General features: G+C 44.0%; 1 protein-coding gene and 1 long non-coding RNA gene across 2 annotated transcripts; one reads left to right on the plus strand and one right to left on the minus strand.

Moving 5' to 3' along the window:
• Positions 1 to 882: 882 nt before the first annotated feature.
• Positions 883 to 26,350, minus strand: kcnn4 (potassium intermediate/small conductance calcium-activated channel, subfamily N, member 4). The gene is made up of 9 exons (XM_048261585.1): positions 25,604 to 26,350; positions 21,483 to 21,578; positions 17,627 to 18,102; positions 14,746 to 14,881; positions 9,156 to 9,266; positions 7,116 to 7,237; positions 4,419 to 4,488; positions 3,288 to 3,481; positions 883 to 2,063 (listed from the first exon to the last, which is right to left on the minus strand). The coding sequence occupies exons 1-9, from the start codon at positions 26,006 to 26,008 to the stop codon at positions 2,060 to 2,062; spliced, it is 1,614 nt and encodes a 537-aa protein (XP_048117542.1). The 5' UTR covers positions 26,009 to 26,350; the 3' UTR covers positions 883 to 2,059.
• On the plus strand, positions 16,450 to 17,715 carry LOC125306309. Its single transcript, XR_007195537.1, has 3 exons — positions 16,450 to 16,658; positions 16,780 to 16,887; positions 17,638 to 17,715. It is a non-coding gene; the product is annotated as an uncharacterized LOC125306309 (long non-coding RNA).
• Positions 26,351 to 27,689: the final 1,339 nt, after the last annotated feature.

A 27,689-nucleotide genomic window follows, 5' to 3' on the forward strand; every position in this document is an offset into this window, starting at 1 on the left:
TAGTTAGCGATGCTACCAACAGCTTTTTTCAATGGTGGTGCCGGCATCGGAGCAATATGCAAATAAATCACTGTTTTACACCCATTTACGAGGCTCAATGTATCTCCACACTTCATTGGTAGACTTCCAAGGGCCCTGACATTTAAAAACGAGACATTGAGAACTTTGAAAAGCACTGGTAGTTTACTTACAAGACGATTTATGCAAAACAGTATCTTCACCTAAGTTTACGCTTGCAGCCATCTTGAATTTAGTCACCATAAGTCGAAAGCAAACGAAAAGAATGAACAGGTATGATAAGGATCAGATTCCAAAATAATTCAGTGGAAATGCATGGATTCCAGTTGCTGCTACTGGAAGAAACTGAATCCATGCATTTCCACCGAATTATTTCCCGCTTGAAATTCAAGATGGCTGCAAATGCTAAACTTCGGAAGATACTGTCTGTATAAATCGCCTTGTAAGTAAACTACCAGTGCTTTTTCAAAGTTCTCAATGTCTCGCTTTAAATGTCAGGGCCCTCGAAGTCTACCAATGAAGTGTGGAGATACATTGAGCCTCGTGAATGGGTGTAAAACAGTGATTTATTTGCATGGCTAGCCCGGAGTCGGCACCACTATTGAAAAGCTGTTGGTAGCATCGGCTAACTAGCCAGATTTTGGAGTGCAGGGACAAGCCGAGATGGGCTATGAGACATACGCTCACACTTGTATCATGTTTCAATACACTTTAGGTCAATATCACAATCGAATTTCTCCTTTAAGTTGGCAAACGCTTGAACTAGCCAACTAGCTCCGCTGGTGGGAAACGCGATGGGACTCCATAGCCGCCGCTGTCCCATTAAGTGCAGAGGGAATTTGAAAGACAACTGATTATCCCGCCCGGACTGAGCACTGCGAACGGGAGTGCCCAGACCCTACATTTTAATGTGGGTCTGGCTCGTCAGGCTACATGGGTACACTTTCATTGTAATGCACACTTTTGACCACTAGATGGTGACTCTCGTAAAGGGAATCGGATGCCTTTCACTGGCCTCTTGTGTCACTATCTATCTGCACTCAGTCTAGGTGTTAGTGTACTTTTTCGTTACACTAGCATCCGTAGTTCCATTAGTTTAGTTAGCATCATGTTGAGTAGCCTACAGACAGGCATTCACTGACCAGTGGGTTCCTTACCTAACTAGCAAGGATACTGGTGTCTGTCAGTCATTTCTAAAGACAAATACAAACTATATGTTGCTGCCTTTCTATTTAACAACTGTTGAAACAAAGCAAAGTGCACTAGTGAGCATCAGGTGTCTAAACCCAAATGCAACTGTTGCTAATCTATATTCATCTGATGTCTGTCCTGTGATTTGGCAGTAGGAAAAATGGCGCTAACCTGCACTTTGAAGCATCAGTGATACTGAGGCATATTTTGCAAAAGTGATGCCACTCTGACTATACTGTACTTGGCAATCACAGTCACCTAAGTATACTTGGCAAATGAGAGCTTGTGACGGGTATCTTATTTGTTCTTGCCAGCATACTAAGGGTAGCTGGCTCTCATATATAAGTTGAAGGCAGACCATTGGAGTGAGGAAAAGAACACCTGGATGGAGCTTCTATGTAACTGGTAATACTGTGTAAAAACTACTGCTGTGAATTGCCCCAGGAAACATGGGAACGCATCATGGAATGCCCCCGTCCCCCGGCAACTGTGCATCGTTGGACTGAGTATGAGCCCTTTAAGCCACAGGTTTGACCTTGGCCTTGGTTAATGGTTCGTTTTGTCAATGGTGCTGCCTAGACACACAAGGGTCTGGCACAGTTTGCGAATGTGACATTTCTCAGCAATGCATAAATAACAGACATAAATACACTCAATATTCTCTCTATATAAGATACTTTGTCATAACTTTTAACAAATATATAAGAAATTTTTAAAAACAGTCTCGAGCAATTAAGGTCCAGAACAGTTGAAGGGAAAAGTCCATGACGCCAAATGGAGTGGCTTGGGGAAGAGGCGAGGGACTTAGACACACACAAGCAGCTGTTACAGTGGGCTGTGGGCACGGGAGTCACCTAGGGAGAGCAGAGAAAATGACAAGGGAACATGAGCAGTGATCAGGAGTACACACAGCTAAACAAACAAACAAACAAAACAAAAACACATATAAGAGTGGCTATGCTTCCGTGATGGCTGCCGTCCAAGTGAGTATGGGTTAACCTCTAATGGCTTTTCAGAAAGTTTCGAGGAATTGGATTAAAAAATGTCACTGAACAAAATGGCAACAGATAAATGTTAATACACGTACAAATGTTAGTACACGTGCTACTGGTGCTTTACTTGATTTTTAGATGTGTTTTAAGACCAAGATTTGTGACATGACAGTGTCACACAACAGTGGGCTGCATTGCGAAGACTGCAGCAGCAGTTAAAATCAACACTGATTTTAGTGTAATGTTTGGCTTGACCTCAGGACTCAAACCTGTAATTTCAGGTTTGGGGGTCAGCCAGTAAAAGTTGCATGGTGACCATTTCCCTGGCACTTTTCCTGCGGGTCTTCGTGTGGATTAACTGTAGAAGCTGGAATGCCTCTGCTGACTTTTGGCCCTTCAAGCTTTAAAGCATAAAGGTTTATGCTTCTGCGTCGCTTAGTTTATGCTTCTGCGTCGACTCAATGCAGTGGCTACACTGTTGCCTCGATGTTGTGAACCTTTTTCACGCAGACTTTGTTCCCTGTGTCTGCGTAGCTCACCATCGAAATGGTAGTTAGAATGGCAAACGCCATTACACTCCGTCATTACCATGCACTAGTTAGTCTAGTTCAGGGGTGTCAAACTCATATTAAGTAGTGGGCCGGATTTGTTGGAATGAGACCTAGTGGGGGGCCGTCATTGTCATGGTCATTATAATTTGTCTGCATGGGTATCAGAGTGTTGTTTGATTATATCACTTATGAGAAAACAAGTACACAATAATGTACTGCTGTCATATACCGGTACGGCTCTTTCTCATTTGAAATGCCCTACTTTCATGCTAGTTTTTCTGCTTCTTCCTTCCTGAGGATGGTTTGTAGTGCTAGGTTTATTCAATTTATCATATCATAGAGATATTGCTTGTAACAAATTGTTGAAGACAACTAGATGTGAATATCTTTTTTTCTCATTTTCCCTTCCTACCCAAAACATCTGGGGGGCCGCATAAAACCTGCTGGCGGGTCTGATCTGGCCCCCGGGCCTTATGTTTGACACCCCTGGTCTAGTTAGTGAGTTCATTCATTAGTTAGTTTAGCAAGGCCTTACCTGTGGGGAGCGGACGCGTGGGAGTGTCTGCGCTCTAGGCTCTGCCTGCCCACGACTTGGGTCAGCAGCTGGGATGTCTGCTGAAGGCTGCGGTTGAGCTCGTCCAGTTTCTGCTCCATGGATAAGATGCGCTGCTCCAGCTCGTGGTAGGAGTTGTTCCAGTTGGCACTCAGGTCGTACATGATCATCTGCATCTGGTGGGGCATGAGGGACAAACAAAACGTTATATCTTAGTCTGTTGTACTGATAAATTAATTTACTTTTGCTACTTTGTCTACACTGAACTAATCAATTAGTCCAGCTTAATGTATGTCAATTGGCAGCTGTCGGTACGCCTGACTGTCTGTTTGGCCATATATTGTTGCCATTTCTTTCCAGTAGGCCCGTGTTACTTTTATTTATTTATTTGATTTTATTACTGTGTCTGAGGGTTTACGCACGCCTGTTTGTGTTGGTGATTGAACTCTCTGAACCCTGACACGCACCTCATGTTTGGCTCAATGACAAACAGTTTATGTGTGCGTTTACAGACGTTTTATGTGTCTCAGCACCTCACAGTAAACAACAACAACAACAAGGATAACTGAAGTGGATTGGATAATGGCGTGATTATGTAATAAATGAAGCTGACGCGTTCCACTTGGACTGGGGTTTCTCCTTAAAGCCAGAGAGGGGGAGAGAGAGACTCCCTGTGTTGCTATTCACATACTTACTATACCTAATATGAGTGCATAAGTGCATTGCCGTGTGCACTCATATTAAGTATTGTAAGTACAGACTGCGAGTCAAGAATTGGAACGCAGTGACTAAGTATAAGTATATTCTTTTGATCCCGTGAGGGAAATTTGGTCTCTGCATTTATCCCAATCTGTGAATTAGTGAAACATACTCAGCACACAGTGAACACACAGTGAGGTGAAGCACACACTAATCCCGACGCAGTGAGCTGCCTGCTACAGCTCAGGAGCAGTGAGGGGTTAGGTGTCTTGCTCAAGGGCACTACAGCCGTTCCTATTGGTCGGGGTTTGAACCGGCAACCCTCCGGTGACAAGTCCGAAGAGCTAACCAGTAGGCCACGGCTGCACGGTGCTTGAACTGAGAGATCCACAGAGGAAGAGTGGCGCCACTCACCTTCTGCAGGTCCACCATCTCGCTGGCATAATCCCGCAACTTCCTCTGTTTGACTCGCAGTTGTCGGAAACTGTTTAGTGGAAAAAGCGGAGAAAGAGCGTAGTGAGTCAAGCCTCGTTATTTCTAGAGCAAAAGAAAGTACGTCAACATCACAGATGTCTAGAAGAAGAGAATAAATTGATCTTTTAACTCAAAGGGGCAGAGTTGGGTGAATGTCTGTTGCTAGAACTTTCTTCAGCCTGTCCTTGCCGTTCCAATCCTATACTTAGGCCTGAAATTCGACGGAACCAAAAGTCCCCAAAAAAAGCAACAGCGGAAACCAATATTGCAGGGGAACCCTCTGTATCTGCTGAGCCATACAGAAATGCCAGGCTAGCGTGGGCCCATGTGCAAAACGAGACATTGCATAAACAGTCAAAATAAGCTCTTTAAAAAAAAAAAAAGAAAGGCTTGAGTCGTCCGAGTGTCGTTTGGCAGCTCCTGGTGCTGAGGTGCTGCTGGTGCCTTTCCCAGTGCTCCTTTTCCACTTTATTTTTAGTGGGCTGCTAACTGTACAACAGGAAGTCAAAAACGCCCTCCACCCTTACATGTCTCTCTTTCTCTATCACTCTCTCCCTTTCACTCTCTCTATCTCTCCATGTATTTAACTGGTTCTTTTTCTCTCTTCCCTTCTTTGTGACCCACACACATGCACACACATGCACCCAAGGGTCGTTTGGAAGGCCTGGGGCTCGTCTGCAGTGGAAAATCACATTAGGAGCTACTTTACACTTTCACACATCTACGCTTCCATCTTTAGTGGTGACCACTGGTCCGTGGCCAGCTCGACACCTCCGGCAATCGGCTGCTTATCAGACAGGAAGGTTGGGGTGTGCAGGATAAACAAGCAAGGCCGACAACAATCAGCAAGGCAACGGTGGTAGCAGTGGCCTTTCCAGATGCTCAAACAGCAACTAGTGCTGCCAAGGTCAGTCGCCTCCTGCAAGCTTATACGGAAGTTCAGACTTCTTGATTTTAAGAGAGTGCATTTTCACCTTGAGTCATCGAAGTGTGAAAAAGAAACTTAAAGCTACTGCAGTCGTGTGACATTCTGTTCGTGGCACTAAATAAGGTCTGGGTGTTTTTTTTTCCCCGTAGGCCTATGCCATTATACATAACATTAGCACACACATTATCAAGTTAATTATCAAGCCACCGACACTTTTAGAGCATTAACTGGTCTCACTGAAGCCATATATGCACGTACCGGTATCTACCATTTTAAGGTCTGTCTTGTTAGGTGAGGTCTGACTATACATGGCTCTTGACCGTGATACACGCACAATTGAAGATCTCATAAGTCCTCATGCCAAACGTCTTTTTTTCACACTAAATTTTTGTGTTTGCTTCCTCTGATGTAGCCTATAATGTGATCATTCAGTGCAATGATGACATAAAATAATCTAACCAAAACCAAAGAGAGACGGAAACATGTTGTTTATATCCTGTGAGAGGGAGAAGAACCTTCAAAAGAGGTCAGGAAAAGAAGAGTTTGCGGCCTTCCCAAGTGAGAAAGAGAAGGTGCTGATAAATGCTCCTCTATTGACCTTGCAAATGTATAGGTCTAAAATGTAAAGAACTCATTCTCTCTCTCTCTCTGTCCCTATCAGACAAGTGTCTCTGAATGAATGAAATTGAATTAAATAATTCTGCTTTGGAACATACTAGTGAGCTTTTCACTAAGCTACTTGTGAACTTCAACATACTTTACTGTATGTGATGTGTGCAAGTAGTAACATCAACAACATAAGAACAATCAATCAACCTTTACCTTGTAAGTAATCTATACTGATGGGTGAGCGCTCTCTCTCTCCCTCTCTATCTCCCTCTCTCTCTCTCTCTCTCTCTCTTTCTTTCTCTTATCTGTGCCTCTGTTTTCAAGGCAAGTTGGGTTACACAAGTGTGTGGTCAGAACGTTGGTCAGTTCGTGCTAGTTCATGTCCGTGCTGCTTTGTGATCTCAGGCTCAGATAGGAAAATCTTTATTTTCTTAGGTTCCCCTTAATCTTGGTTTCGAGAAATTCTACGCCACTGAATATATTCTGCTATACTGCAATGATCCTACTTTGCATACCAAAAGGTAAGGGCAATGTGATGGATAGCTAACATGAGGCCACGCGATCATTTACATATGCAAAGCAATGTTCAGAGAGAGAGAGAAAGAGAGAGAGAGAGAGAGACAGAGACAGAGGACACATTTATACTCTGCTTATGCATGAGGACTTATGGATTGCTAGACAAAATATTCATAAACACATACGAGTGCATGCAAATATAAGGGCCATAGACACATTCAGTGACCATACTATAGGACACCGGGTTGTTAACACAAATGCACACACATGTATAGTACAGGGCTTCATTACACGGCTCTTCATAATGCTGCAGAATGCTCCATTCACTTGAAACGTTCGGTGGTGTGCTTTTCCTCGATAACAGACTGTTACTCACCCTCACCCCACTCATTCTTTTCTGCTCACTCTCAACCTCTCTCTGTCTCTTTCTCTCTCTATCTGTCTTTCTCTCCCTACCCACCCTGTCCGTCCATCTCTCTGTCTATTTCTCTCTCTCCCTACCCACCCCGCTATCTGTTCATCGCTCTGTCTCTTTCTCTCCCACTCTGCCATCCCACCCACCCTCCGCTCTGCGGTACACTCACACTCTTATGGCCTCCAGCAGCCGTCTCTGCCGGTACCGGTGCTCCCCGCTGCTTCCCTTCGTCACGTCGGTGCGGTGCAGTAGCCAGCATTCCCTCAGCACGTTGGCAGCAGCGTTGCGCACCTGCAGGACATGACACGTTCACTCCGGTTTAGTCACCACATCAGAATCGGCCCTGTCGTTTCAGACCCTGTCCTAGCATTCACCTACGGCGCCAATGCAACGGTCCGGCTCTGTTAATCACTATCAGAATCAGGAAACAGCAACTCTTATAATCATTACGACCATTATGTGTACTGGACATACACATCAAAACACTCATGGTACATTGACTTTTACTCTGACAGAGAGCAGCAATGGGCCCATTGGTTTGTTGACTAGGCCTACCAATGGCAAACTTTTTTGTAAATATCTTCATTGCGCTACAGGTCAGTTCTGGTCCATTCGAAACAGAAGTGGATGAATATGCAATCACTGCCTCGGGAATAAGGTCTGGGGTCGAGAATAGCCGTGAGTGAGCCATATGTGAGTGAGAGTGTTTTTTTCCTCCCTCAATAATTACATTCCTCGTCTTTCTTTGATTCTATTATTGTCTGCTCGTCTTCCTGCTAAAGACACCAAGATTACCCATGTTGCTCGTAATGATGTCACCAAGCTACCCAAATACACACCGGTGCTATTTTTTGTGTATGTGTGTGTGTGAGTGTGTGCAGGCTTTTAGTTATTTTTAGGGCATCCATAAGAGGCTTGTGTCCAGATGTTCTCCTTTATTTTCATCAGTGCAAGTCAGTGACAACGGTGGACAGTTCCATGGAGGACACACACACACGCACACAAACCCTGACAAACAGGGATGCACCGTACAACAGGATGTTGCCACTGCCATAGAGGAAATGGCGAGCTCAGACTCAGAAGTCTCCACACACACTCGATGGTGGGAAATAGTATTACGCAACTGGCGTGTGAGTGTACCAGAAGCACCTTGACAGTAAGATGGAGGTGGTGACCCTCTGGCTGCTTAAGAAGGACCCCAAAATGTTGCTTTCCCTGTGTTTCTGTCCCTAGTTTTCACTGATGGAAGCTCTTAAAAGCATCTTCCGCCAGGCATGTTTATTTTGGGCCTTTGGCCTCCTCCCCTTTAGATAAGAAAACAGATGGATCCTGTTAGAAATTGCAACACACTGCCAACCTGTACACACACACACACACACACACACCTATGCACACTTACTCTCTAAGATACCCCTACAACACACTCACACACAACAATGAGATCTACCATTTCACATGTATACCACTGCAGCACACTAATTAATACACACACACACACATACACACGTTATAATGTACCCTTACAATACACATAAACACATGCCGTTTCCCTTCTCCTCTGACAGCGCATCATATTTACACACACACACACACACACACACACACACACACACACACATGGAAACACACACCAGCGCATCCAGTTTCCTGCCGGTGCGGCTTGTGGTCCTGGACTGACACAAGTCCGTTTCCTGCCTGGGACCTGATTGTTTCCTCCTTTTGACGCCTTTTGGAGGCTATAAAGAGATGGACCTCCCCTCTGCCCAACCTCCACCCCTCCACCCCCCATGCCTTTTCCCACACTAGCTTGCCCTCCGCCTTGCCCTATTTAAGGAAAAAATAATATTATAGGGCCTCAGAAAGGATAATACGCGTGCTACATGGAAAATATGGCGGCCTCCACCCACTGAGCCTCCTCTGCTGTCACCACCTCCATCTTTCTTGTGAATTTAATGCAGATCATTTAGTTAGGCTGGGCCAGCCTCTCAAATAAAAATAGCTATTATTCACCATTCACACAATTTCCATCATAGTACACTGTATACGTGATTGGTGTTCACTACTTTCCAGATTTGGCATCTCAGAAGCTGACTCATTGTAAGATTGATTATAATACAACATTTAAGGGCATGCATGATACATCTTCTGTAGGCAGGAACTGTTGTAGGGTCATGGGGATTCTAGCGTGGGGACAGTGACATCTCCTTACCCGTTTTGTGATCTGGATGTCCGTCATGAAGTAGTGGACGTGCTTCTCTCCTTTATTCAGAGCCAGCTTTCTCGTCATGACGGCTACCATCATGGCAGTACTGGCCACACCCTGGCAACACACACACACACACACGCACACAAATCCACATGCAAGAATGGGGACAGTTAGTATCTTTGCATAGCATCTGCTGTGGTTCAACCTATTAACTCAATTTATCATCAACTACATGAGAACAAACTGTGACAGGATGTTATATAATTGTGAGTCAGCTTTAGATATGATGATTGTATCGAGGTATTCGAAATTATATGAGTAATGTGTTGTAAACAAGAGACGGGACTCTGTGTGAAGGGACTGCATAGCTACTTTTACTTTATGTGCTAATAATAAAGATGGGTGTGCGGCGATTACAAGCTTTTTTAAGGAACTGTGAGTGCTGTGCCTTTTTTTTCTAAACATTAAAGATAAAGATAAAAGGAAGTGAAGGTGACACACAAGAGGATATTTTTAAATCTGCACACTTTCACACTTCTCACAGTGACATTTCGATTTGTCAATCTGATGTTCTCTAGCAGGCTTCTCAAGCACACACTACAAAATTACAGCGCTCCTGAAGGGACAGGTGCAAACCAGAAACCTTTGCACCGGAATGTTTTTCTGGCACCAGAAACTCAAAGCCCCTAAAGGACATGGGTATTTGCCCCCCATCCCCTCTCACACACACACAAAAACATCTTTGCACATGTCCCTTCAGTGGCTCCGTAATAAACACTTGGTAAGAGGGTTGAAACATAAATATGCAGCATGCACCAAACTCTTCTGTGTGTACACTAAAATATCAAGTTTGTTTTTCATAAAAAAAATCTTTACCTTGGTTTCATCCACTCCTATTGCTTGCATTTGCAAAGAAAAGCAAAAAGGAACAGATAGAAGAAAACAGGTAGATTGACAGAGAGGCAAAAAGAGACAGAGAGAGAGAGAAAGAGAAAGAGAGATTATTCAGCATAGCAGGTATGATGACGCAAAAGATGAAAGCCACAGCCCTTGCCTTTAAACGCAAGTGAGGAATACTATTAACACAGATAAGAACAGAAAAGACAGTAGAAAATAATGACAAAGGCAACACAAAAGCAATGATCTACCAGCAGCACAACACAACTCCCTCCGTGTCTGTTAGTACCTCGGGCTCGGACAGGTAGCATTCCCAGCTGGAATCCTATGCAAATCCCCCCTTGCCATTTTCTTGTTCTTGGAAAATCAGGAAGCACATCCTTCCTTGGATCATTCCACACCCCAGTGAAAAGGATGTTGACCGGGGGGAGCTTGACTGAGCTTGACCAGATGGAACACAGGATCGTATGATCGGAATCAGATCACTATGGTGCAACACTGGGGCTTTTTCTTTTTTTTTTTTTAAATTGAGACCTCTGCATCACGGGATGCATCTTCTGCAAAGTACTAATGCTATAGAGGAACTTGAAGAATAGCTGGCCCAAATGTGTGTGTGTGTGTGTGTGTGTGTGGAACTTGAAGAATAGCTGGCCCAGCCTTATGACTGAGCAGCAACAGCAGGATGCTCCACATGCTTAGTCACACTGGCAGCTACTGCCCCGACTCACTGCCTTCCTTATTCTCAGGTGGATTAGAACCACACAGCGTGGAGCTCCAGTCAGGAACCTTATTCGTAAAAAACACTTGCTCTGATACAGATTTAGAGCATTCGTTTCCTTTCCATTGGCCTTTGCTGTTTGTGTGTGTGTGCATGTGTGTGTGTTTGTGTGTGTCTGTCTGTCTGTCTGTGTGTGTGTGTGTGTGTGTCTGTCTGTCTGTCTGTCTGTCTGTGTGTGTGTGTGTGTGTGTGTGTGAGTGTGTGTCTGGGCTTTCGGAGCACAGGTGTGTGAGGGCCGCCGCATGCCACTCTCCCTGGCCCACGGGGAGTGACTCGCTCGCCTGCCCGCATGCTCGGCGGCGGGTTGGAAAACTTTCCTTTTCCACGTCCTGGGCACAGGTTGGCCCGCCCTCTTGATTGAGTGGTGCCAAGGGCTATAAACCGCCTAAAAATGGCAATGGTGGAAAGTTTTCCCTTAAAAAAATGGGGAAAGCTTATAAAAACAAGGAGAGAAAGAGAAAGGAGGAGACAGACAGAAAGAGAACGAGAGAGGGAGAGGGAGAGAGAGGGAGAGGGAGAGAGGGAGAGGGAGAGGGAGAGAGGGAGAGAGAAAGAGAGGGAGAGAGAGAGGGAGAGGGAGGAGTGATGGATTATTTTCCACTCTGTCAGGGAGATGTCTTGGTCTGGCTCACGCTGCGGCCTCTGTCTGCCGTGGCTAGGGCGGCTTATCAGTTCCGATCAGACAAGGGGACGGAGAGCATTGGAGGAGGTAGAGGAGCAAAGCCACAACCCACGTGCTGGCACGCATGCACACACACACACACACACACACACACACACACACACACACACACACACACACACACACACACAAGCACAAGCACAAGCACACACACGCCCAGGCACGCACACACACATACACGCATGTGTTCACTAATACGTGCACACACACATGAATTCACATTTACACTATACCTACGTACACACCTACGGCCACAATGGCCAAGACAATTGAAAAAGAAAATGCATACAGGAACACCAACACACACACACACACACACACACACACACACACACACACACACATACACACACACACACACACACACTCGTACAGACACAGAGATTGGAATCAGAAATGTTCGCTCATCATCACTCTCTTTCTTCAGGTCCTCTGAAATACTAAACTCCCACCTGTGGCCTCTTGTTCTTCTCCTCTTTCCATGGAGACAGATGCAAAATACCCAGCATGAAAATCAACATGTTTCCCATGTTCGAAGTCGATATGAAATGTAGCTCTGTATTGATGTCTACTTGCAGACTCTGCAGAACTGACTCTGACTTCCCCAAGTCATGCTGTGTCAGTTTAGTTTCTGGTGGCAGAATATCAGGCTTGATAGCATGGAGCATGGAACTCAAGTAACCTTGTTTTATCTTACTCTCTACTTGACACAAGGGTTTTGGCAACTATTTGACCCATCAACTATTAAAATCATTAGTGCTATATGCAGCAGACAACTAGTCATGGATAAAATGGCTAACGGCAAAATGGGCATTACTATATATGGAAGTACTTCATCAAAACTAGCCCTGTTCTACAGTGACATGTAAGTTGTGTTCAGCTATTAAAGTTCAATAAGAACACCACTGCTATGGATAGCCATCTAAAGATGTATATAATGACTATTCTGAAAAACCTGTCAAACAGTAAAAATCAGTAGTTATGAAACCTTTATATCAGAGGTTCTAAAACTGGTCGCCAAAAATATTGGAGGGGTCGCGAAATGATTTGCAGCCTGGATTAAAGACATTTTTCTAAAGGTATTTAATCAAAGACTGCCATAGACATTAATGCCTTTGGTGTTGACATTGGTGCTTCCAATACCCATCTCGCAACACTTCGCTTCACTTCACTTCACTTGCTGGTTAGAGAAGGGTGTCGTGAGACTTGGCCCATGTGGTCGTCAGACAAAAAGTTTAAGAACCACTGCTTTACATGACACTGTATTATGTATTTTGAAACACAGTGGTCATTCAACAAACCTACTGACTGTTTCACTAGCTGAGGTTAAAATAAGAAAGAGAATCCATTTGACCTTTACGTTTTGTTTGAAGAAACAAGAGGAGATGTTAATAGTGTTTTCTACTATGAAACCCGCCAACATCAAATTCCAAGCAGTTTTAGATAATGAGGCTATCAAATGTATTGATTAGAGAAAAATATATAGGACGTTTTGTGTCTCAATATTTCATACAGTTCTTACACAATTGCTTGTAACTAGCACACTGCATCATCAACCACAGACCACCACCAAGTTTCATGATTTTGCAATACCATGGTTTGCAGTGTTGACATATTTTTGAGGCAAACACCTCATGATTTTCTTTCTCTGTGTGTGTATTCAGCGTTGGCTACTGGCCACAGTGTTTGTCGTTTCAGCAAGGAAGCACATATTGGCCACGCTGCTTGTGTGTTTTGTTGAGGAGAGTATTACTACGCGGGACGGCCTGGCCACAAGCATAACTATGACATCTGTCCCACTGCGCTCTACCTCGGTCATCCTTTTCTTGCAAAGGGTGTAACCAAAACAGTTGACTCTCAGACAAAACAACGGGACCGTGGGGCCATGACGCCCTTCTCCTCTCATCCAAACCTTAACTCAGTGCACCCTTCCATTACAGCATTTACACAGGAGAGAGGAGCTCGCAGGCAAGAAGAGGACACTAGGAAACAACTCATCACATCAAACACAAACAAACACACACACACACAAAGACACAATGACACATATACGCTGAACATACACATACCAAACTCACAAACATATGGACACAGGTAGAACATGCACACACTAACATGCACATCCAAAGCATGAGCACACACACACACACACACAAACTAGTTTTCCAGTGCAGAGACTTTAGTAAGATCTCCGAGTAGCACAGGGAACATCCCTCATGGTACTTGTCAGCCACAGCATCACAGGAATGTGGAAAAGCCCCTAGTTTTGAGGGAAGTGAGAAAACGGGAGCACCAGGAAGGAAGAGACCGAAACGAGGCGCTCTGACAATCCCTCTATGTTCATCTACATCCATCAGATTGAAGGAAAGAAAGAAAAAAAGAAAGAAAGAAAGAAAGAAAGACTATTCTGATGAAGTCAAGCAAGGAGGAGATGATGTGCAAGCTCGCTTAAACCGGATATACAAAGAAAAGACGTAACGATACAGTGGAAGAATGAGGAACACTACAGTATAGTGAGAGCTAGTTTTATCGCAGGACCCAGTTGAGACTAGGTTACTGTGGAAGGTGACTCAGAACACAGTGCGTGTGCTTAGTATGCTGTGTGCTATTAGTCATTGGACTGATTACATGGGCGTCATTTCAAGGTTATATCTTTAAATATCCAATGACAGTCATAAAAGAGCAAATCATTGTCTAATTACCACAGTGGCACCTTGTTGCTAAACACAATCACACTTTTATGATGATATCCATATTCAGCACAGAAACACACACACAGAGACAATGCTCACTTGTGCAGTTCACCTGACATGATAACACTTGATACATCCACATTCACTGCCGCACAGGGTGATTTGTGTAAGGATAAGATAAGGCACTCTGAACAGTAGTGGTGACACACCTTAACAATAATGACGCACCAGAGTACCAGAGAATAAAAGACAATTCAGAGTGTCCTGTCCACACCTAATTTCGTTTGGATCAAGACTGGCACATTTATGGTTACATAGTACCATTCATGAATGTAGTCATTCATACCAATTTCTACAATATGGCTCCTAAAGCACCCCTCGCCATCCTAAGCCCAGAAGTTGACCAAGAACTTTGACCTTGTAGCCGCCCGTCTTGAACAACTTTGTCCAACTCATTTCAGGCACGTACTTAAACGGCGTGCCATTGCTCTGCCATAGCACTTGACCTGGGAGGCTCTGTGTGTCCCCCCTGAGATTCCTTACCATGAGGCCTGTGAAAAGGCACACCACCTTGCCACAGCTGGTGACTGGGGACACGTCTCCATAGCCCACGGTCAGGAAGGTGATGGCCGTGAGCCAGAGGGCCGTATCCATATTCCCCGCTGTCTTCTGCATCTGCCTGTAGGGGAGCAGGGAGAGTTACGGAGTTAGTTTGGCCTTGGGCCGAGCAGCAAGAAAAGACAAATGTAGTGTGTACCTGCTTTTCTTCCTGCTCCAGTAAACATTTTGTAAAACAAACAAGGTTTTCTAATATCACACTGGAAACAGGGGACTTTTGCTTTGTGCTTTTATTTGATCGGTTTGCTTTGCTTTTCTACGTGTACAACACTAATTTTGTATTATTTTTAAATTATTATTATTATTCTTATTCTTCTTATTATTATTATTTTGCATGAAATAATAATATGATATTTTATATCATTTGGAGCCAAAAAGTAGATATCTAATAGACTCATACATGTCATTCTTAGTTAACATTTTTCTAGAAACTACAGATCTACAAAGCTGTAGGCTATTCCAGGTATGATTTACCCTTTTGGACAGGGTGCAATTAAAAAAAATAAATAAACTTTTCCCACTTTTTGTCCAAATGAGGAAAATGTCTTGATTGACGTGTCTGACTCTGAACAGATGGGCCTCAGGCAGCAGTGAAAGTGTATGCGCAGTTGGCTCAGAGCTTCTGAATGGACCCCATTAACAACAAATCCTTTATTAGACATCCTTTCCGGGCAAAGACTTCAAATTGACCATCAGAGGCAGAGCCCAGCTGGCCAGAAGTTAGGTGCTGTTTCTAATCAACAGATGTGAAAAGGAACAAAAATGTGCACGTTCCCAAATCTGGCTACCTCGGACAGTAACGTCGGCAAAAAAATGTGTATGTCTGAGCCGATGTCTGTGAATGCATGCACACCTTTGCACATGTTTCTGTTTGAGAATGACTGTGTGTGCATTAACATGATAGGATTAGGCTATGCCCTGTAGTGAAAATGAGTTAAGGTAAATTAAAAAGCTTGAACTGTTGTTTAAAGTCCAGCTTCATGCTTAAGATGTGGAAGGATGTGAAATGTGGATCTGTTTCTGTTTCATATGGAAAGACGTCCAGATAAAGACAAGTGCACCTCAGCTTGAGGCTGACTTCTCCCCCGTTTGGACTGGACACCAGACAGGAGATAATAGGGTAGGTTCGGCTGGACTCAAACCGAGGTCCGTGTGGGCACTGAGCCCTTGTCTGGTGGAGGATGTTGGGGCTACTGCTGCATTACGGCTCCCTTCGTCGATTTCTCTCTTCAGAGAGAAGCTGTTACGGCAATTCCCCTCATTGCAGCCAACAGATTTCATTAACCAACTCGGACTGCTAACCTGGTGTAGTTTGATCCCCTCATTGCAGCCAACAGATTTCATTAACCAACTCGGACTGCTAACCTGGTGTAGTTTGATCCCATCATTGCAGCCAACAGATTTCCAACTCGGACTGCTAACCTGGTGTAGTTTGATCCTCACTAGCTCTGCTAAGCCATGAACTTTAAGCCAATTATTATCAATCCAAAATCTTAGTCTATTCATGGGTTTCATCAGGTCCCTTTCCACAGGTGTATTAATCAAGCACCATGCAGTCTGCATTGATAATCCAGGTGCTTGATTTATTACACCTGTGGAAAGGGACCTGGTGAAACCCATTAATAGTAATCTATGTGCTTTCCAGATGCATAGATGTTTGTGTGCTTGTCCTTACTGACTCTAGAGATACAGAGTAGTTAAGGCTATTGAAACGCTGAGGAAACGGGACCACGCATAGCAGTACAACTCTTGCATAATAAGCCATGACTTTCATAAGCCATGACTTTCATCACCCCTAGCATGCCCTCATAAGGAAGCACTAACATACCAGCAACAAGGTAACTTTCCACTGATGCATAACTATCCATTAAGCAATTAATTGGACAAGCTTTATGCACTTATGCAAATAATGATTTGATTTGAATGTTTGTATTTATTTTATTTTCTATATATATTTAGTTATTTATATTGTCTACTGTCCATCTACATCACTAACCCTGGTCTCAGTCACTGTTTTTGGATAATTTCTGCACATAACAACGTCATCTGCAAGAATCAGATGGAAAGGTGACTAGCTTGATATTCCTTGAACAAACAAAATCTGATATGTGGATTTGTGGATGGACATGTATGAGCGTGTGTGTGTGTGTGTGTGTGTGTGTGTGTGTGTGTGTGTGTGAGTGAGTGAAAGGGCGGGGATATCCATATATGTATTTGATTGAATGCAGCATACAATTAGTGTGCAGCTTAATGACTATGTTCTCCCTGAATCAACAGAAAGCTTGATTAATCACTTTTTACAGCCTAAAAAATATTGCCAAACTGTTAAAACAAAAACATGATCTAGAAAAGCTCACTGATGCATTTATCTCCAACAGCGTTGATAACTACAATTGGCTTTTCACAGGCATTCCTAAAAAGACCATCATGCAACTATAGGAGATACAAAATGCAGCAGCTAGGGTTTTCACGAAAACAGGAACTGACATTACTCCACCTAATTAGCTGACATTCTTCAGCAGTACACACCTTCCAGATCTCTCAGGTCTCAGGAGAAATACTTGTCAAAACACACTGTTAGAGCTAAATATGGTGAAGCAGCAGCTTTTAGCCACATGCAGTTCAGCTGTGTGTGTGTGTGTGTGTGTGTGTGTGTGTGTGTGTGTGTGTTTGTATACGTGCGTGTGTCAGTGGAAGTGACAGTTGACATATTTGTGTATTTGTCGAGACCAGGGGCAATGTGTGTGTGTGTGTGTGTGTGTGTGTGTGTGTGTGTGTGTGTGTGTGTGTGTGTGTGTGTGTGTACCTCTCACACAGTGTGAGTGTCCAGGAGGCCAAGAACCAGAAGAGCAGGATGAAGACCAGCAGGGTGCGTGCCGGGTACTTGTTCATGAGCACCTTGAGCAGGAAGCGGAAGGAGAAGTTGATCTTGTTGAGCGAGCCGATGGTGCGGTACGAGGCGTTGAGCAGCACCTTGCTGTGCAGCAGGATGGTCCTGTGCACCAGGTACAGCCGCAGGAACATCATGGCCGACATCAGGATCTCCACGTCCCGCAGCGCCTTGTGCCTCGTCGAGAGGCACAGCGGAGAGGAGGCGTTCGCCTCGGACGCCTCGTGGGGCGGCGAGGGCGCCCTCTGGCCGTCCACCTCCGTCTCTGGGCTCCACCAGTACGTGACGACGGGGTGGATGGCGCAGACCAGCAGCTCCAGAGAGATGCCCAGGACGCGGTGTTTGGTCATAGCAATGCGCCAGTCCAGCTGATTGTGGTCGATGACAAAGAGCTGCGAGGCACAAGGAGGATTAGAGTCAGAGGAGTGGAGTCAGTGAGTGAATGAATTGGTGAGTGAGTGAATGAGTCAGTGGGTGAATCAGTGAGTGAGCGAGTGAGTGAAGAAGTGAGTGAGTGAGTCAGTGAGCGAATGAGTGAGTGAGTGAATCAGTGGGTGAATCAGTGACCGAGTGAGTGAATCAGTGTGTGAATCAGTGAGTGAGTGAGTGAATCAGTGAGTGAGTGAATGAGTGAGCGAGCTTGTGAGTCAGAAAGTGCGCGAGTGAATCATTGCGCGAGTGAGTGAATCAGTGAGTGAGTGAGTGAGTGAATGAGATGATGATTGAGTGAGTGACTGAGCGAGTGAGTGAGATAGTGATTGAGTGAATCAGTGAGTGAATGAATGATTGAGCGAGCGAGTGAGTCAGCTAGTGAGTGAGTGAATCAATGAGTGAGAGAGTGAGTGAGTGAATGAGTGAGCGATTGAATGAGTGAGTGAATAAGGGAAAGACTACAAGCAGGGCAGAGGACATGGGGTAGAGATACAGAGACAGAAACAGAGACACAAGGGTAACGATATATGGAGGAAACAACTCAGAAACTAGGAAAAAAGAGAGAGATAACAGACCACTACAAAACCCTAAGAAAGAAACCCTCATGTTAGCTTTGGTTGACCACATAGTGATGATTAACTAAATCAGGAACATAACTGGGGTGAAACACAGTGTGACTTCAGATAAATCTAACCAACTTGATATAAATAAAGAAGAACAAATCCTTTGTCTGATATACATCAAAAGGCAGTCGTGGCTTATCATGGAAAACACTAAAATATGAATTCAGCATTGAGCTCCAGCATATATGGGTACACAGGGCTTACACTTTTTCAACGCAGATAAAAAGAAAGTTCTTTGAAGTAATAAATAAATTCTCTTGGGAAAATATTTTCATAATTCCATGAGCTCAACCAACAATATACTATTTCCAGTCGCCTGTTGAGCCCGTTACTGGGCAAGTTCTAGGCTAAGTGTGCACAGCACAAGTTGTGTACTGTAACATAAATTGACCCAAACCTTAAGCAGTGTTTCCCATCCATTGACTTATTTGTGGCGGCCAACCACAATATCAACACTGACCACCACACAATGATTTTCCTGGTTGTACTAAATTGTGCTTAAATCTGGTTAGAATCATAACCGCGCTGCACTAATTTGTTAAAAACTGTTGCATTCGAGTTAATTCTGCAAACCTACCACCACAAATAGAAATTCTGTGGGAAACACTGTTAAGGGTTTCAATGTTGTTTAATTTTTGTCAGTGCCCAAACAAACATAAACACGTCGGCCATGACAAAGTTGCACAAATCCTTTGAATTCGAGCATGATCTTACATGCTGTTACTTGGATACAGGCAAAACTCTTGCCCCAATCCCTTAAAATGCATATGCTGCCTGGGCTCAAGCTTGCTCCCTCTGCTCTGCACAACACACTTCCAGCTGTGCAAATACCCGCCCCCTTTATGGGAGACCATTTCGATTCACAAAGCTGGACTCAGCGAGAGGGCCAGCAGCCAGTAGGGACAGCACCACTGCTGGCCGTCCTGTCATGAGGGAGCCATTGGCAGTTGTCCTGCGGCTCTCCCGAGGCAAATGCTGCACTGGGACTGAGGGTGGGAGTGCACTCTCTGTATGTGAGGCATGCTATGCAAGCCAAAGTGGAATTCCACATGGGGCAGGTGGCACAGAGTAGCTGGGTGGGGGTAGTTGGGGATTGGGGTGGAGTGGTAAGAGGGTGGTGGGGGAGTTATGGGGGGTTGTGAGAGGTCGGGGTGAGACAGGGATCATGTAGAGGCAGGTGATGTGTTGGCAGACTATAATTTTTGGAACATGTGTTTGGGCACTCAGTAAGACTACCAGAAGCTGGGGGCTAACACTAAATGCTGTGGCAGACTACTGTATGTCAACAGATAGACCATTTCAGGCTGGACAGACGGAAATAAACAAGCTCTTTTTCATGTATTATATCTTTTCCCTCTTCACAGACAAAATGGATCTCTAAGATGACATATCTTCTATACTTTTTAGTTTAGTAAGGTTACAACTACACTTAATAGAACCAACACAAAATCTAATTAGGAATTCCATTAGATCAATGTACGGTATGTTTTTAGAGAGTTCCTTTTAGAGAGTTTTTGTCAGAGTAGAAACCATCTCAGTAACGAGTTTCCCAGCCCAAAGTACTGTATTTCACCATCTTGAGCGTCTGCACACAAAGCCCAATCAGCCCGCTACACAAGGAGGTGGAATGACCTCGACCCCCTTCAGAAGCTTCACTGGCCTTATCTTGACACAGCATTCGCAGCAGATCTCCCTCCCACTGGTATGTCTCCTGGACGTGTCCCAACAGCCATTATAATCAGTCCGCTGGTCTAGGTGGGTGATTTCTGGCAAGGCCTCTGCTCATCTGGCTGGGGCCTCATTGCCCCTCTGGTCCCTTTCATGAATGACTTCTCAGTGTTTCTGTGGCACCATGGTGAACCAAAGGTATCGTCACACACACCTCTTTTTCTCCTACTCTCGCTCTCTCTCTGTCTCTCTCACACACACGCACACACACACACACACACAGACACAGACGTACACCCATGCACACAGCATCTGACATTCTCAGATCTGAAACCCTTGGGTTTGGCAAGGTGAGTTGCTGGTTGGCCGAGGAGCAGTGAGTGGCCTTAGTGTTGAGTTACAGCACCTTCTCCCGATCTCTCGCTCTCGAGAGCATAGAGGAGATCTTACAGCATGGGGACAAAAATAAGCTGAGATGATCACCCGGCGCAGAGAACCTCGGTCATCACATATCGTGCCATTTCATCTGATCGTGTGTCATCTCAACTCACTGACAACAAACTCGGACAAACGATAGAAAGTCCCCATAAAACTGACTCAGCACAACTGCTTCAGTACAACATTACATTGCCAGAATCTTCCAGTGGGGATAAGAGGGAGCTCTGGGAAAACTATAACAAATGTCACAAATGTTACAGTTTTACAGACCAGACTTTCAATAATACCAGCTAAGAGAAGGGGCTTATTGGCCATGGCAAAGAACACTTAATTGGGACACTGCTGCTTGGGTTCATTACAAATTCTTATGAGATTTCTCAAGTTCAGTGATCATGCTTTGGAATTACTTGCTCTTTGACAAGAGCAAGTGCTTCAGTTTCACTTCACTGATTTGCACGGGACAGTTCATGTCACCCTCTGGAAGGGCCATCTGCAGTTTAGCCTACTAAACTTACTACTGATACATATTCGGATACTGCTGCCAACTCCCATTGATGGAGGGTTTGTGTTATGCATCAGTTTCGATGTAGAAGGGGCACCACCACACTCACCCTGACATCCTTGTAATGGAAGGCTATGATGAGGATGAGCAGACAGCCAGTCGAGATGCTGATGAGGCTGCTAAGGGTCTGGGCGTACACCGATCCCTGAAAGACACAAAAAGTGCAAATGTTTTTTTGTTTTTTTTTAACAGAAAACTGAGGAGCAGAGAAAATAAACCAGACCAGTGAAGAAAAACAGGGCGATGGCTTCGCTTCTCTTGGGCCGATAAGACCGCGCTCGGTTTTCAAAGCCTTTCCGCTTGTCGTTTTCCCAGTAGCTGGGCAGATAGCGGAACGCTGTGGCCTGGAGGCAAAGGTCTGCACCTCTGCACCGGTCCGGGGCGACAACTTTCACTGGAGCCGTGCATGGGAATAATAGGAGTGCCTCACAAACACGCGAGAGCAGACACGCACTCACGCTAGAGTGAGGAGTGAGTAAGACAGAGAGGGGGGGGTTGCCAAGCACTGGCTCCGCAGATGACTGAGCCTTTACCAGAACTGCACAAACTGCCAGAAAGTTGGATGGAACTTTGCGTGTGGGGAACCACCAATTTCATTGCTCCCTAATGATACTTCTGGACATTCCTTGTGCAAACAGCTTGAGATAGATGAGCATCTGTGGTACATAAATAACCTCCCTCCCTCGCACATGTGCGCCACACACATACATAGAGGCCTACACATGATCACAAGTGTGAATCATTAGCCATGTAGTAACACGCACATAGAATTCATCTCCTCTATGATCAGAGGTAATTAATCTCCTCTATGATCTGAAGAGATTGGGGCAATCATACTTTTGGGCGATTTGTTTGGCTTTACTTTTACACTATGTGTTCATGTAATCAAGTCAAGACTAATTGATAACAAATGGCTATGTGCCTACTCCCTGCCTACTCCCTCCCAACCATAGATAAGGCAGTTTGACACCGCCACACAAGATGAAGCAGTTTTTCTTCTTGTGTCGGAGAACACTGGAAAATGCAGGAAAAACACCAGACTGCAAACTTTTACACAACCTGAGATTAAGATGTGTCATCAGTTGTCAATGCAGATCTCTGATTTATTTTGTGTGTGGTGTTGAAAGTTGTCTCGACTTTCACAAACTAATGTGCCTCTATTTAAAAAAAATTATTTGTCAGCATCTGCTGAAGTATTATCTACAAAATAAAATCTCATTTTCATCTTAAAGGATGAATAAAAGTACAATGACTGAAAGATCACAGAAAAAATGTCATGTAGGCTAGCTTGTTACTTAGTTGTCACTCTGAACATCCTATTGTGGCCTTCTATGCCTACAAGCACACTGAGTTTCACAAATCACCACTATGGGATAGTGTAAACAAGGGAATACATGCCAAATTGGGTAAGGTACTTGCTTCTTATAGGGCATCTCATGACTAGGAGTATCATTTCAAGTTCTCCCTGGAATAACTCCCATTTATGGAGAACCTCTCAACTCGGGATTATACAGTGTGTACATGTAAATGTTTGTGGTCCTGACCACCACCACCATACAGTATGCTGCATCTTTATTAACCTATGAGGAAAGCAACAGAGGCAACGTATCCAACCCATACCCTGGCAAAAGATTATGCTTCTGAAAACTGTAGCCTAATCAAAGCAAAACATTGATGCTGAAGTAAAATCTTCAGTTTGGATTATTGTCTCTGTTGAGCACTAGTGCTCCTATACAAAACTGAGGAGGAAGCTCCTGACCTAAAAACGACTTGGTAATGGCAGTCTCGACATTTAAATGAAGAAAGGTGTGTTGTTTATTGCCATGACGTAGACTTGCGCTACTGATGTAACTTCCATGGAAGGTTTAATGGGGAGATAATTTAATGACAACTGGTCAGGGTTTACAGTGTAAAAGATATAAGTAATTGCAAAGCGTCAGTCTGCCGACGGGAAACTTCAACACATTAAGGTATGTTCTGACGTGCGTTGGCAACATACATTGTTTTCCGCAGTTTCACTGTCAATATTTTCAGTGTGTCTAATTTTAGAAGACTCCGGGATACTTGACTAAATTGTTGCAGACTACCTAGACTAGACCCTCCATCTTTAAATAATAAACAGACTAGGAGAGATTTGAATGAGACGCACTTGATCCGTGTTCTGTAGATAAACTATTAGGCCTAACGGTGTTGTCGAGTGTCGAACAAGGGGGCAACCAGTCATTTTTACAGTAGGTCGATTACTAACCTAACAAATTGCACCCACACTTGATTCCATGTTTCCGTGTCTTCAAGTGTAATTATTAATCAGAACAAAGGCTTTTGTTTTTTTAAGGCTGTGCTGTCTGCCACACAGTCTAATGGGCCTGTGTTTAACCAAATAACTGCTGTCTTTACGATAGACCACTTTTGAATCAGCTGGGAAGCTATAACTTTGCGCAGTGTGTTATCACCAGTGGCTGATGGCAGAGTCAGTCGCGCATCAGGTAGTGGAGTACAAGTAGTGGAGACCGACGGTTACAAATGGTTGCGCAATTAATTCCAGACCAATTTCTGCGGTATGTTTGTGGGATAGCACATGAAAATGAGCACGGGTGCTTGTGTGCCTTTGGAGGTCAACCCACGAATCCCACGAATTATTCAAACAAGCACTAATTATGCACCAAATGATGTGGAAAGATAGAATATGACTCTGGGCAATCACGAAAATCACAAGGGGGGGGTGCAAAATGTGGAAAAACTTCCATAAATAGCCAGTTTTCCTGCATAACCTGGTTTCCAAGAAATGTTATTCTTAAATACACGGTCACGCCTTGAGGGCGCAAGGCGGCTACTCCTTTGCATGCAAATTAATTTTTCTCCAAATTGCCCCAGAAACTTTTGAAACAACGTGCGCATTTACTAAATGGAAACTGAAGAAGTTTATACTAATTTGCTAAATCAAGATAATGTATAGGAAAATTCAACCAAAGGCTAATTAGGTGCCAGTGGTTGAGATGCTGGAAAAACTGGAGAGCATGTGTGCAAGGGATTGCCTGCCCACAACCAGCGGCTACGTCCCACAACAAGCCTACCTGACTAGAATTAAATAGCCTGGAAGTCTGTGAATGAAATCCACTTTGTTAGTCATATTAAAATATTGTCGTGGATAAAATGTTCATATTGTGACACATTTTCTCATAGTTAATGGCATTTTCCCGACACTGATAAACAGAATCATGCACTTTGTGCTTTAGAATCTTTCCTATCATTTCAAGCTTTCTGCATGATTAGTACAATTATGTTCTTTTGGGTGTAATATGAAAGAACAACCGTAAAAATGGTAGCCAATTTAGTTTCACAGTGTGTACCAAGTTGTGCCGCGGTAGTTTTCTTTTTTTCCCCTCACACAATTACAAAATACATTTGTCACCTGTAGAGAAAGCACGCATTCAATCTCCTGACCTGAGTATACAACAGAAACAAAGTTATCTCCTGCGTGGACTCGGTGTGAGCGAACTGTTTGACAGTACACAAGATATCTGGTTTCCTGGCTTAGTCACCTACATGTGAATTGCTACAGTGGTCTCAGTCAGCTGCTGTGTACACGTCTAGGTTACATTAATTGCTTAGGGCTGCGATTGTTGGTGAAAACCATCAGGTTAAGGGAAACAAGGTCGCTCAGCCTAAAATAGCACGTAACATCGACAAGGATTTCCTATGTTTTAGTACCCAAATCCAAGGAAGGACAACTCTGTGGGCGCGTTTGATGTTGACGCTGTTGGCCAGGGATGAGATCGCAGATGAGCGCATGAGAACAATGTTGTGTTTTAGAGACGAAATGATATTGTGGGTTAATTTATAATTCATAAAAATGTCTAACCACTTTGCCACCTAATATTATTTAGGCTATATAGCTTTCACTTGTGGTAGTGTTTATTATCGATATGGATAACTCATGTGTGCTATATTTTGCTCTCAAGTGACACGCTTGTTCTTTCTAAGCTTGTTCTTCTTCGTCGTTTGCTATAGTGTAGTTTTAAGTCCACACACACACACACCCCACACACACACACACACACACACACACACACACACACACACACAGACTAGGCTACAAGTTAAATGAAATGGCAGGTGAAATCAACACATTTAACTAGATAGATTGTGCCAAGAGCGTATCACACTTACCGATTGATATATGACAGGACACAGCTCATTATGGAGAATCATAAGTGTTATTCCAAACAGCGCGGTGGCGAGTGCCCACGCACACAAGCGCTTTTTATCCTCCAGTAAAAACTTTCTGTCTCTTAACCTGTACAGATTGTTGCCCTCGATAGGACTGATTTTCTTACAGCTGAGGGCATAGGACAGCGGAACGGTGATCTCCGTGTCGCCGCCGTTGCGTTTGATCAGACCATCACAAATGTTCTCGTCTGCGTTTGAATCGGAGCACAGGTTGCGGGCAGTCATCTCCATTGCTCGCATACGCCGACTATCTGTACTGTCCCTGTCGTCCTCCTCGGTCGCCTCGTCTTCCTTTTGTCCCCCTGCCGCGCTTTCCCTCCGACTACGAGAGGGCATTGCACGCATGAAGAACAGAACGCCAAGCTCTCGGGGTGTTCTCCACACATTAAAATATCAGGACTAAACTCCAGCGGTGCGCACCTTCCCAAAGTTCAACGATTGTGACTTGTTCCAGTTGCGTGGCTTCGAAGGCGCTGGACGTTCAAAAGTCTTGCAGTGCGTGCGTTCTAAAGGCGCTGTGCCTATTTGCATCGGATATAAGTTCGCCTGTAGAAGAAGCTTAACCCACATGTCTCGCACTTCTCCCTGTTGCGTTTTTTTCTCCTTCGTTGAAATAGACGGACAAACACAAGGAGGAGGAAGTAACAGCGTGTGTCTGTCATTCTACTGAAGAGATGGAGATACCAGCCTGGCTTTCACTGCTCTGACTATTTTCATTTTCCCCGTCGCACATGTCCAGTGCTGTCCAGAGCTGTTATCACAACCGACCATGTGTCAGCAAACACACATGAGATAGTAAGTCTAACACTGTACGTAAAGGAATAACTTCTAAAACATTAAACCAACCTCTTTCAAATATGCCACAAAGTCAGATGTATGCAGTATGTTTAGAAGCCTTAGATTGCCATTGTCATATAATTTTTGAAGACCATGGTTATTTTATCGTATTTTAACTTGTTTTTACTTCTTTGAGGAGTATACTGCGCTATTTTCTCTGTGTGCAAGTACAAACATTAGCTTATTTTCTAATAATACACTATAGCCACGTCTTACAATTGAATAAGGGGGTGAAACTTGTTCATTCGAGAACAAGCCATTACGTTTTATGTGGGCTATACAGTAGATCTACATACATTAACTTATACAATTCATTTCATTTATTGGGGAAGATGGGGAGCGCCAACATTCAGTGTAGAAATAGAACTGACTTAGTGGGTATATGGTGTGCACATACAGTCACTGTTAGGTTGAGGAGGGACAGCAGACAGCTATATTAGTGATGCTATTTGTTTATATTATGGCTCTTGAGAGGCACACAGCATGTGAACGCAACATAGTGAGAGTGAAACTGCTAAGGGCAGTCCAGTGGGAGTGGACAATACTGTAGCTATGATGTGGATGCATAGCAGACCAATGGGAATGGACTACATAGTCGAGATGGCACAGGTCCAGCGTGAATGTTTATGTTTATTGTTTATGTTTGTATGTATGTCCAAAGCAACTTACAATGACATCAATAAACATTACATCAATATTAAAATGAAGGTGTATATATAGTCATAAGGCCTAAATAAGAAAAATATGAATAGACTTAAATAGAATTAGCAGGATAATAACTGTATAGCGTGAATATCCTATAAGATGCACTAAAATGAATGCTTTTATTCCACATGAGGGAGAGGACTCTGCCTCCCATTGTGTTTTTTGATATTCAAGTTAAATCTCTTTTTATCTAGAAAATGTCTTCAACTCAGTCAGCTATATGTATTCTTTTTATTCTTTTTTTAATTTTGTAATTTTAATTTTCTTTTTTATTGTGATAGGACAGTTAGAGAGTGACGGTAAGTGACCCAAAATGACCCAAGTAAATGACCCAAGCCAGACTTGGGCCCTTGGGCACCCCGTGGACACTTGAACCCATGTGTGGTACGGGCTGTGCCACATATGGAATGCCATTGTCATATGTTATTGGCATGCCATACATCATCATTCAACTCACCTCACTTACCTTCCCAGAAAAATGCGG

This window comes from Alosa alosa, chromosome 13, assembly GCF_017589495.1.
Source record: "Alosa alosa isolate M-15738 ecotype Scorff River chromosome 13, AALO_Geno_1.1, whole genome shotgun sequence".
In the NCBI taxonomy this organism is placed as follows: Eukaryota; Metazoa; Chordata; class Actinopteri; order Clupeiformes; family Clupeidae; genus Alosa; species Alosa alosa.